At 41.9% G+C, this 12,320-nt stretch overlaps 1 protein-coding gene across 1 annotated transcript; it reads left to right on the top strand.

The window, feature by feature from the left end:
- Positions 1-1,868: 1,868 nt before the first annotated feature.
- LOC118994310 (olfactory receptor 7D4-like) lies at positions 1,869-10,063 on the top strand. The gene is made up of 3 exons (XM_037056958.1): positions 1,869-2,055; positions 9,285-9,569; positions 9,855-10,063. Exons 1-3 carry the CDS (start codon positions 1,869-1,871, stop codon positions 10,061-10,063), a joined length of 681 nt encoding a protein of 226 aa, XP_036912853.1.
- Positions 10,064-12,320: the final 2,257 nt, after the last annotated feature.

Below are 12,320 nucleotides of genomic sequence, written 5' to 3'. Positions count from 1 at the left end.
AAGCAACATCCATCCAGACCTGTAGGAGGGGCAGAGAGGCAGAGATGAGCTAAGAGAACTCAAGGAAAGGTGGTGGTCAAAGTGGTGGCTGGCAGACTGGGTGAGATAGCAGATTGTGGACTGGATGGTCCCACATTCACATGCAGATAAACCAGCAGAAACAACAGGGGAGCAATATAGACTGGGCAACCCAGAGTTTCAGTGCAGGAAAATAAAGAATCAAACCTCTGATTGAAAACACCTGTGGGGGTTAAGGCAGCAGTTGGAGAAACTCCCAGCCCCACAGGAGAGTTTGTTGGAGAGACCCACGGTGTCCTAGAATGTACATAAACCCACCCACTTGAGAATCAGCACCAGAAGGGCCCAACTTGATTGTGGGTAGCAGGGGAAGTGACTGAAATCTAGCAGAGAGTGAAGCAAATGCCACTGTTCCCTCTCGGACTCCTCCCCAACATATGGTGTCACAAGGCAGCAATGTGGGTTGCCTCACCCTAGTGAACACCTAAGGCTCTGCCCCTTACTATGTAACAGGTGCACAGAGACAAAAAATAAATGGCCCAAATGAAAGAACAGATCAAAGCTCCAGAAAAAAAACATAACGAAGCGACAAAGAGATAGCCAACCTATCAGATACACAGTTCAAAGTACTGGTAATCAGGATGCTCACAGAATTGGTTGAATTTGGTTACAAATTAGATGAAAAAGTGAAGGCCGTCCTAAGTGAAACAAAGGAAAATGTACAGGGAACCAATAGTGATGGGAAGAAAACTGGAACTCAAATCAATGGTGTGGACCAGAAGGAAGAAGGGAACATTCAACCAGAAAAGAATGAAGAAACAAGAATTCAAAAAAATGAGGAGAGACTTAGGAACCTCCAAGACATCTTTAAATGTTCCAACATCTGAATCATAGGGGTACCAGAAGAAAAAGGAAAAGTAAGAAATTGAAACCTTAGTTGAACAAATAATAAAGGAGAACTTCCCCAATCTGTCAAGGGAAATCGACTTCCGTGAAGTCCAGGAAGCTCAGAGTCCCAACGAAGTTGGACCCAAGGAGGAACACACCAAAGCACATCATAATTACATTAGCCAAGATTAAAGATAAGGAGAGAATCTTAAAAGCAGCAAGAGAAAAGGAGAGAGTTCCCTATAAAGGAGTTCCCATAAGACTGTCAGCTGATTTCTCAAAAGAGACCTTACAGGCAAAAAGGGGCTGCAAAGAAGTATTCCAAGTCATGAAAGGCAAGGACCTACATCCAAGATTACACTATCAAGCCAAGCTATCATTTAGAATGGAAGGGCAGATAAAGTGCTTCCCAAATAAGGTCAAGTTCAAGGAACTCATCATCACCAAGCCCTTATTATATGAAATGTTAAAGGGACTGATCTAAGGAAAAGAAGATAAAAAATATGAACAGTAAAGTGACAACAAACTCACAGTTATTAACAACCAGACCTAAAACGAAAACAAAAACAAACTAAGCAAACAACGAGAACAGGAACAGAATCACATAAATGGAGATCACATGGAAGGTTATCAGTGGGGGAATGAGAGATGGAAAAGAGGGAAAAGGTACAGAGAATGAGTAGCATAAAGGGTTGGTAGGAAATAGACAGGGGAAGGTTAAGAATAATATAGGGAATGTAGAAGCCAAAGAACTCATATGTAGGACCCATGGTTGTGAACTAAACAGGGGGAATGTGGGTAGGAGGGGGTGTGCAGGGCAGAGGAGAGTAAAGGGGTAAATTGGACAATTATAATAGCATAATCAATAAAATATATTTTAAAAATAAAATAAAATAAAAACTTGCTTCACTTATCCCGAAGAAGATGGCGGCAAAGTAGGTCGAAGGATTCTGCTTCCCCCCATGCACCAGAGAAAAACCTGGCTGATCTTTGGAGGAGTGCAGCAGATCGCCAACAGGGACCCAGCATATAGAAAGGTAGGACTACAGAAATTGGAGTGGACACTGAATAACCAGACGGTGAGGAGACAGCTACAGGTCAATAAGGTCCGAGGGAACAGTTCAGAGTTCCCTGGCCCTCCGCCAGGCTGTGGCAGGGCCCCAGTCCCTGGGAGAGAGCCAGTCACCAGCTCCCTCTCTACCCGGCTGGGCGCAGCTTGAAAAATGCCAGGAGAGATCTGTCTGCTTAAAGTGTCAGAGAGAGGAATGGGCATGTGAAAGCAAACCAGAGGGCTTTGATCAACCCTGCAGTCTGTGGTCGCCATATTGGAAGAATTGAGAGTCGTCCTTGCGTTCCCCCATAGCACTGGGAAAGGTTCGCACCCAAGCCTGTGGGACCAGGGAAGCCTGGCTCAGAGCGAGCGGCCGCACCCCAGCGCAGGACTGTGAGTTTTGGGGAAAGTCTGCTCTCAGTGGGGTACTGGGGAGAGGCACTGGTCTGGATCTTGGGAGAGCACTGGTGAGACTGGCTGAGTTCACTGAAAAGGGAGAAAGGCCACAGCAATCACCCCTCAGACTGCTGCAGCTAGTATGACCAGAAAGAACGGTTTGACCAGCTGGAAACCAACAAGGGGGGAGTTGTTTTTTAAAATATTTTTTTATTTTTTAACTTTATTATTGTTTTATCTCTTAATACGTTTACTCTCTCTCTTCTCCTTTCTTGTTTTATTCCTTCTCCCTTTCTTTTCAAACCTACCGCTTTTTCCTCCCATCTGCTATCTTTTTTTTCTTTCTTTTCTCTCCCCTACCCCCCAAGTGAGAAAAAAGACTTGGAACGGTGAAAAGATCAGAGTTGAACTTAAAGAGGGGGCATCCCAACAGTAGAGACAGAGAGACAAAATTCACTTTGCTATAACAGAAAAACTACAAGTTACTGCATATTTGTATTTTTTCATTATTTTTTCATTATTCTTATAGCTTTTGTTTTAATACTATCTTTATATTCCTCCTCTTTCTGTATAGTCTTTTTTACCTTGGCTGGATATATTGTATCACTTGACAGGTTTCCCCTGTCTCCTCAATGATAGTGTATTGCTAATTTGCTGTTCCCTACTTCCCCTTGCCCAGTTAGCACACTATTGAATGTCCAATACTCCATAATCTTGGTATATCATAGATTCTGTCATATGATTGTTGATTTAATATTACTGTAAATAATAGCTCTTACATACTATTGTAAATACTATGCAACACCCCTCCCCAGATCTTAGCCCACTTCATTGTTGCCTGAACTATATGGTAGTGGTTAACTGTATTCTCTCTCACACTACACCTATTTACCATCCTTTATTCTCACCTTACATCAGAATCTGACCTCCCTCAACCTCACTCCTTTCTAAATCCAAATCACAAACCTTCCCTCCCCAACAAGAGCTTTATCTTGTTTCCATCTTTTCTAAAAAGTGGCTAGTTGGGTTGAAAATTATGGTTATCACTGTACATAGTAATGGGATCTACTATCTCTTCTCTACTGGCTGCTACTGTAAGTATCATAGAATACTCTCCTGCTCTCATAAACCAGTTTGCCCTCCCCTCCAACTTATCACAAAAAAAATAGTAGGTAGAAACAGTGAAAACCAGGATACCCAAGAGAAGAGGAAACCCAAAAACAAAGGAACCACCAACAGATAACAAGAGAAGAAGGTGAAAGAGGAAGTAGAAACCACACAAACCTCAACCCAAGACCTATCTGGAAATACAACTGAACTACCCAGGGCAAACAACGGAACAAGAGCAAAAGAGGACCCTCAATACCTTGTACATGCAGAAGAACTAGCTTCAATGCAACCCGCCCTCACCAGCACAACAAATTAAAATGGGTAGTGGACAGAGGGACCATGAGTTCACCGGCTGGTGGGAAGGACCCAGAAAAGAAAAGACCCAGAAACAACAAAAACACAAAGACAAACTCAGAGACAACGTAAAGGACATGCCAAGACCAGTGAGATGGGGAGATCAAGAAGACAACATCACTGAGACTCACAGGTATTATACCACACAAGTTCACACCATAAATACAAGAAGCCAGAACAAATCAATTTAGGGAACTGAAGCTAACAAGAAAAGTCTCACAAACAATGGGAAGACAAAAAAACAATGAAAGAAAAGGAGGAAGCTAGAAAGATTGCTAGATGAAATAGAGGCAAGTCAACTATCAGATATTGAATTCAAAGCACTGATTCTAAGGAAGTTCAAAGAGCTCATAATGAGCTACCAGAAACTACAGGGGAGCTACAATGAACTCACCGCAACTATATCAACATGAAAAAGGAAATAGAAGCTATCAGTAAGGGACAAGAGGAAATGAAGAATACAATTTCCAAATTGAAGAAGACAGTAGAAGGTATGAAAGTAGAATCGATGAAGCAAAAGATCAGATCAGTGAGCTGGAGGACAAAGTAGTAAGAATCTCCCAGACAGAACAAGAAAGGGAAAAGAGGCTGAGAAAGAATGAAGAGGGATTCAGAGAAATGCAAGACAATATAAAACATAATATTATCCAAGTAATAGGAATACCAGAGGAAGAGGAGGAAGAACAAGGGATAAAAAAACCTATTTGAAAAAATAATGAGGGAAAATTTTCCTAATTTGATGAGAGGAAAAGTCACACAAATCCAGGACTCACAGAGAGTCCCAATCAAGAGGAACCCAAAGAGGCCCACTTCAAGACACATCATCATTAAAATGGCAAAATTCCAAGACTAAGAGAGAATCTTAAAGGCAGCAAGGGAGAAAAAGGAAATAACATACAAGGGAGCCCAAATAAGGTTAGGTACTGACTTCTCAATGGAAACGCTCCAAGGAAGAAGAGAATGGAAAGAAATATTCCAAGTAATGAGAACCAGAGGCCTGCAACCCAGGCTACTTTACCCAGCAAGGCTCTCAATCAAGATAGAAGGCCAAATAAAGAGCTTCCAAGGCAAAGAAGTCTAAAAGAATACGCCTCCACCAAACCAGCTCTGCAAGAGATGCTAAACAGACTGCTCTAAGGAAAGGAAGGAAAAGAGAGAGACAGAGAGGAATGCAGGTACAAAAAATGGCAATGAATAAGTACTTATCAATAATAACATTAAATATAAATGGATTAAATTCTCCAATCAAAAAATATAGAATAGCTGAATGGATAAGAAAGAATGACCCACATATATGGTGTCTACAAGAAACCCACCTCAGGACAAAAGACCTACACACACTAAAAGTGAAGGCCTGAAATTTTCCGAACAAACGGGCAAGAAAAAAAGCCAGGGTAGTAATACTCATATCAGACAAAATAGACTTTTTAAAAAGGGCCATAAAGAGAGACCCAGAAGGTCACTTCATAATACTCAAGGGAAGAATCCACCAAGGAGACATTAACATCATAAATATATATGCACCCAACATAGGAGCACCCAAATATATACAGAAAATATTAGAGGATTTCAAGAAAGATATTGACAGCAACACAATTATAGTAGGGGACTTTAACACCCCACTGTCAAAAATGGACAGGTCTTCCAAACAAAATATCAACAAAGATATAGCTGCACGAAACACCCTAGATGAAATGGACTTGACTGATATATATAGAGCCCTTTATCCCAAAAAAGCTAAATACACATTCTTTTCAAATGCACGTGGAACATTTTTACAGATAGACCACATGATAGGGCACAAAACGAGGCTCAAAAATTCCAGAAAATTGAAATCATACCAAGCATTTTCTCTGATCACAAGGGACTGAAACTGGAAATCAACCCCAAAGGAAAGAACCCCAAACACTCAAAATCATGGAGATTGAATGGCATGCTATTAAACAATGAATCAGTCAAGAATGAAATTTGGGAAGAAATTTTAAAAGTTTCTGAAAACAAAAATGAACTCACAACAACCCAAAATCTATGGGACATAGAATAGGTAGTCCGGAAAGAAAAGTTCATAGTGATACAGGCCTACCTAAGAAAAATAGAAACATTTCAAACAACCTAACCCTATGCCTGCAAGAATTTGAGAAACAGCAAAAAAGACAGCCCAGAGCAAGTAAAGGAAGGAAATAACGAAGATCAGAGCAGAATTAAATGACATAGAGACTAAAAGCAAAATTCTAAACACCAATGAATCCAGGAGCTGGTTTTCTGAAAAGATAAACAAAATAGACAAGCTTTTAAATAGGCTCATCAGCAAAAGAAGAGAGAGGACACAAATAAACACAATCGGAAATGAAAGAGGAGAGATTATAACTGATACCGCAGAAACAGAAAGGATTGTAAGAAATTACTGTGCAGAACTGTATGCCAAGAAATTTGAAAACCTAGGTGAAATGGACAAATTTCTAGAAAAATATAATCTTCCAAAATTCAATGAAAAAGAGGCAGAAAACCTGAACAGGCAAATAACAGCAAATGAAATTGAAGCAGTAATCAAAAAACTCCCATCACACAAAAGCCCTGGACCAGATGGTTTCACAGGAGAATTCTAAAAGGCATTTAAGGAATAGCTAACCCCTATTCTTTACAGACTATAAACAAAAAATCCAAAATGATGGGAAACTCCCAAACTCTTTTTATGAAGCGAGCATTATCCTAATTCCAAAACCAGATAGAGACACAACAAAGAAAGAAAACTTCATGACAGTATCGCTGATGAACATATATGCTAAAATCCTCAACAAAATATTGGCAAATTGCATCCAACAATACATTAAAAAGATTATACACCATGACCAAGTCGGATTCATTTAAGGGGTGCAAGGATATTTCAATATTCACAAATCAGTAAATGTAATACATCACATAAAGTAAAGCAAAGACAAAAACCACATGATCATATCAATAGATGCAGAAAAAGCTTTTGATAAGATACAACACCCATTTATGATAAAAACACTCAGCAAAGTGGAAATAGAGAGAGCATTCCTCCACATAATAAAGGCCATATATCAGAGACCTAAAGCCAACATCATACTCAATGGGCAAAAACTAAAATCTTTTTTGCTAGGATCAAGAACAACACAAGGTTGTCCACTTTCACCACCTCTATTCAATATAGTATTGGAAGTTTTAGACACAACAATCAGACAAGAAAAGAAAAAAAAGGCATCCAAATCAGAAAGGAGGAAACAAAACTGTCACTGTTTGCAGGTGACATGATAGTGTACATGGAAAATCCCATAGCTTCTACCAAAAAAACTGCTCTACCTAATAAATGTATTTGACAAAACAGCAGGATACAAAGTCAATATCCAGAAATTAAAGGCATTTTATACACTAACAATGAAACAGCAGAAGCAGATATCAAGAAAAATATCCCATTTGATATAGCAACAAGGAGGGGAGTCTAAAAGATGGCGGCAGAGTAGGACAAAGGATTTCGCTTCCCTTCATACACCGGAGAAAAACCAGGCTGCTCTGCAGAGGAGCACAGTGAACACCCAACAAGGACCCAGCATATGGGACGGCAGGACCCCAGAAAGTATAGCGGACACTGAATGACCAGAGGTTGAGGAGAGGAGACGGACCTCAGATCAACAAGGTATGAGGGAACAGCGCAGAGGCTTCAGGCCCTTCGCCGGGCAGCGCCAGGGCCCTGGCAGGGCCGCCTTGATATCTGAGAGCCGAGGGAGGGCAACAACGACAACCCTATGAGAGAACTAGTCACCGGCATCCTCTCTAACCAGCAGGGTGCAGATTGGAAAACACCAGGAGACATTGGTCTGCCTGTAGTGGCAGAGAGAGGAGTGGGCATTGGGAAGCAAACTGGAGAGCTCTGATAACCCGTGGAGTCAGGCTGTGGTTGCCAGTTTGGGGACCTGAGGGACACTGGTATTACCAGTAGCCTGAGCCAGAGCTCCCACAGTCTCGGGGAGCTGCGCGCTACCGACAGGGCCCCTGGAAGAGCACCAGTCACCAGCTCCCTCCCTACCCAGCCAGGCGCAGACTGAGAAGCACCGGGAGTCCAGTGTGGTTACCAACTTGGAGGTCTGGGAGTCCCGTGCATTCCTGGTGGTGCGCATTCCCAGTGGTGCGCATTCTCGATAGCGGGGGACTCCAGCTGGGGACTCTAGCCAGTGCTCACACAGCCTCGGGGAGCTGCGGGCTGCTGCCAGGGCCCCTGGAAGAGCACCAGTCACCAGCTCCATCCCTACCCAGCTGGGCTCAGACTGAGAAGCCCCAGGAGTCAGGCTGTGGCTGCCGGCTTGGAAGAATTGTGAGTTGCCCAGTGTGTGCAGCCACAGCACTGGGAAAGGTCCAAGCCCAAGCCTGCAAGACCAGGAAACCCTGGCTGGGAGTGCGTGCTGGGAAGCCTGGGGAAAAACCTGCTCTCAGCAGGGCACGGGAGAGCAGCGCCACTCTGGATCTTGGGAGGGCACTGGCAAGACCAGCTAAGTTCACCGAGATGAGAGAAAGGCCGCACTAATAGCCCCTCAGGCTGCTGCAGCTAGTGAGACCAGAAGAAAAGGTTTGACCAGCTAGAAACCAACAAGAGGAGTAGGTGGAAGTGGAGAACACCAAGATACCTGCAGAAGACTGCACCACTGAATCTCACAGGCATCTTATCACAGAAGTTCACACCATAAACCCAGGAACCGAGAACAGATCACTTTAAGAAGCTGAAGCCAACAAGAAGAGCAACACAAACAATGGGAAGACAAAGAAACAATACCCAAATGAAAGAAAAGGAGGAAGTCTCAGAAAGAACGTTAGATGAAATAGAGGCAAGCCAACTATCAGATATTGAATTCAAATCACTGATTATCAGGAAATTCAAAGAGCTTACAACAAGCTACCAGAAACTACAGGAGAGCTACAATGAACTCTCTGCAAACTACACCAACATGAAAAAGGAAATAGAAACCATTAGTAAAGGCCAAGAGGAAATGAAGAATACAATTTCTGAACTGAAGAACACAGTAGAAGGTATGAAGAATAGAATCAATATGGCGGAAGATCGCATAAGTGAGATAGAAGACAGGATAGAAAGAATCTCCCAGACAGACCAAATAATGGAAAAGAGAATCAGAAAAAATGAGGAGAATTTAAGAGAAATACAAGACAACATGAAACGTAATAATATCCGAATAATAGGAATACCAGAAGTAGAGGAAGAAGAACAAGGGATAGAAAACCTACTTGAAAGAGTAATAACGGAAAATTTTCCTAAGTTGAGGACAGAGAAAATCACACGGATTCAGGAATCGCAGAGAGTCCCAATCAGGTGGAACCCAAAGAGGCCTACTGCAAGACACATCATCCTTAAAATGGCAAACCTCCAAGACAAAGAGAAAATCCTAAAGGCACCAAGGGAGAAAAAGGAAGTAACATACAAGGGGGTCCCAATAAGGTTGGCTANACTTCTTTCTCTCCAACCTGTCCTTGGTAGACATCTGTTTCACCTCTACCACCATCCCAAAGATGCTGCTGAATATCCAGACACAGAGCAAAGCCATCACCTATGCAGGATGCATCACCCAGATGTATTTTTTTATACTACTTGGAGGTTGGGACCACTTCCTTCTGACTGTGATGGCCTATGACCGATATGTGGCCATCTGCCACCCCCTGCACTACACAGTCATCATGAACCCCCGGCTTTGTGGACTGCTGGTTTTCGAGTCCTGGATCGTGAGTGCCCTGAATTCCCTGCTACATAGTTTAATGTTATTGCGACTATCCTTCAGGGCAGACTTGGAAATCCCCCACTTTTTCTGTGAAGTCAAGCAGATGATTCAACTTGCCTGTTCTGACACCTTTCTTAATGACATGGTGATGTATTTGGCCACTGGGATTCTGGGTGTTGGTCCCCTGGCTGGGATCCTTTACTCTTATTCTAAAATCATGTCCTCCATACAAACAATCCCATCAGCTCAGGGGAAGTGTAAAGCATTTTCCACCTGTGCATCTCACCTCTCAGTTGTCTCCTTATTTTATGGTGCAGTCCTAGGCGTGGACTTCAGCTCTGCTGGTACTCACAGCTCACAGTCAATTGCAGTCACCTCGGTGCTGTACACTGTGGTCACACCCATGCTCAACCCCTTCATCTACAGTCTCAGGAACAAAGACATAAAGGGGGCTCTGAAAAGAGTTGGGGGATGGCAGGTAAATGAGGGACAATTGTTCTGAGGCTCAAAATGTGACCTTGATTACAAGCTCAATGTCTCAGAACCAGAAGCTATGACTGATCCCATGGGATGGACTGGTTTCTTCTCTTTATTTCCTGGCATGTCCATTTCCTTGTATTCATGTTCTCTAACAATTTAGGTAACTAACTGGCTAAGCTTCTCTAAAATAGGTAGACAGTTTTCCCTTTGACCATTAATATTCTGAAAGTCTTTCTCAACCTTGGATAAGAGATATTTGGAAATTTCCATATCTCTTATGGAAAAACTTGGACTTCTCTAAAATAATTTCTTCTCAAATGATATATATCATGCCAAGAAATTTTTCCCTGGTTTATCTGAAAGTATAATCAGAGTTGTATTACTCAGATGGACAAAACTACACTTGGTGTCTAAGGACATTCATTTTATTGTTCAGGAAAATATGAAAGCAGTTTTCACTTGCATCTGTCATTGATTTTTACATCACTAACTTAAGTACTCCTCATAACAATGTAGACTTTAAACACTGTTCCATTTAAGTCTCAGCCTATTGAAATTGCAGGTATTCGCACTAAATGCTTGGCACATTTTGTAACACCAAAATGAGCCAACATTTGGCTGGATCAAGCCTGTCAGTTTTTATGATTGCATGACAATTCTCGACCAAACATCAGAGAACCTGGTAAAAGATTACTCAGGGTTTGAAGGGTACAAGGTATGCCTAAGGTCCACACATGAGGTGATGAGAGAGAAGGGGAAGAAGAGAAAGAGAGAGAGAAGACATAACTGTGTGCTCTGTATTTATTCAGGTCTGAGGGCAGGATGGATAGAGTTTCAACACTTCACTCTTTACTGGTGAATTTAAACCTTAAGAGCAGGTGTTAGGGTGTGAAAAGTGAACAGTGGGTCACTGCCGAGGTCAGTTATCTAAGTTCTCCATGGCTTTCTGTAAGGGGGCTTTCACAGGGGAGTGGACCAGGATGCTTAGCCAGCAGCTGTATCAGAAAGCTGGCCACATGTTTCTTCAACATGGTTATCTTTGAAGTGGAAGCCTTGGAAATCAAAAGTTTTGTGTCAGACACTTACACTACACACATGCCACTCTACTTCATAGCTGCTCTCCTGCTTTTATTGTCTTAATCAGCTCAGTGTTCCAATGCCCACTGGATGCACTGACAGAAATTGACCATCACATACATACCTACAGTGAAATCTACATGGACAGAAAGATTTGATTCATTAACCTAATATGGCCTGAGTGTCAGAGATGACCTGAAATATGATGACACAAAGTTGTTAATCACTAAATTTCTTGCTGTGCAAAGTATTGCTTTTCCTTGCTGTACTCGTGGAAGATTGATGCCCATGTGTAAGGGGATTTCTGCTTTGGGGTAAGTTGTTGGTTACTATATTTTACCTCTTTAATGAATTCTGTTTTTTCTCTGCTTGAAATTTCCAGTGCTGCCTACATTATGACTCTAAGCAAAATATTTCTTCTTTTCTAAATTTTTCCTTAACCACTAAAGGAACAATAAATGTAAAGTTTCCAGATTATCTATTGTATATCTCTCTCATGCTCAGGAATCTCTTCTCATAATTAAAAATGACTCATAAGAGAGGCTGAAGTCTTGCCTTGTCATGTGATTCAGGATCACCAGGTTTTCTACACAAATGTGCATGAGCTTGCAACCTCTTGGAGAACCCTAAAAGAAAACCTGAACACAGTCACCTGTGAGTACAGTTATTTGTAATGAATTTGAATAACAAAATAATCATGAAGGCTGTCCCAAATAACAGAACATATGTAAAATATAAAAAACACAATTATTGGAAGCAATCTAGCTGCCCATCAGTAAGTGACTGTATCCAAAAACTATAGTACATTTACACAATGGAATTCTATGCAGCACAAATAAAGAAGGAGCTACCACCATTTGCAACATCATGGATGGAACTGGAAAGCACTATACTAAGTGAAATAAGCCAGGTAGTGAAAGACAAATACCATATGCTTTCACCTTTAAAAGGAACCTAAACAACAAACAAACAAAATATAACCAAAGACACTGAAATAGAGAATTGGCTGACAGTGACGAGAGGGGAAAAGGGAGGGAATTTCAGGGGAAGAGGGGAAGGGTCTACAGGAACAAGTATAAAGGACACATGGACCAAAACTAGTTGGGGGAGGGGAACCTGGCTGGTGTAGCTCAGTGGATTGAGCGAAACAACCATGGTTCATTCCCAGTTGGGTCACATGTCTGGGTTGCAGGCCCGTTCCC

Source organism: Sturnira hondurensis, unplaced genomic scaffold, assembly GCF_014824575.4.
Source record: "Sturnira hondurensis isolate 20B ecotype Veracruz unplaced genomic scaffold, ASM1482457v3 Scaffold0000880, whole genome shotgun sequence".
NCBI classification, from domain to species: domain Eukaryota; kingdom Metazoa; phylum Chordata; class Mammalia; order Chiroptera; family Phyllostomidae; genus Sturnira; species Sturnira hondurensis.
This window is presented reverse-complemented; position numbering and strand designations above follow the sequence as displayed.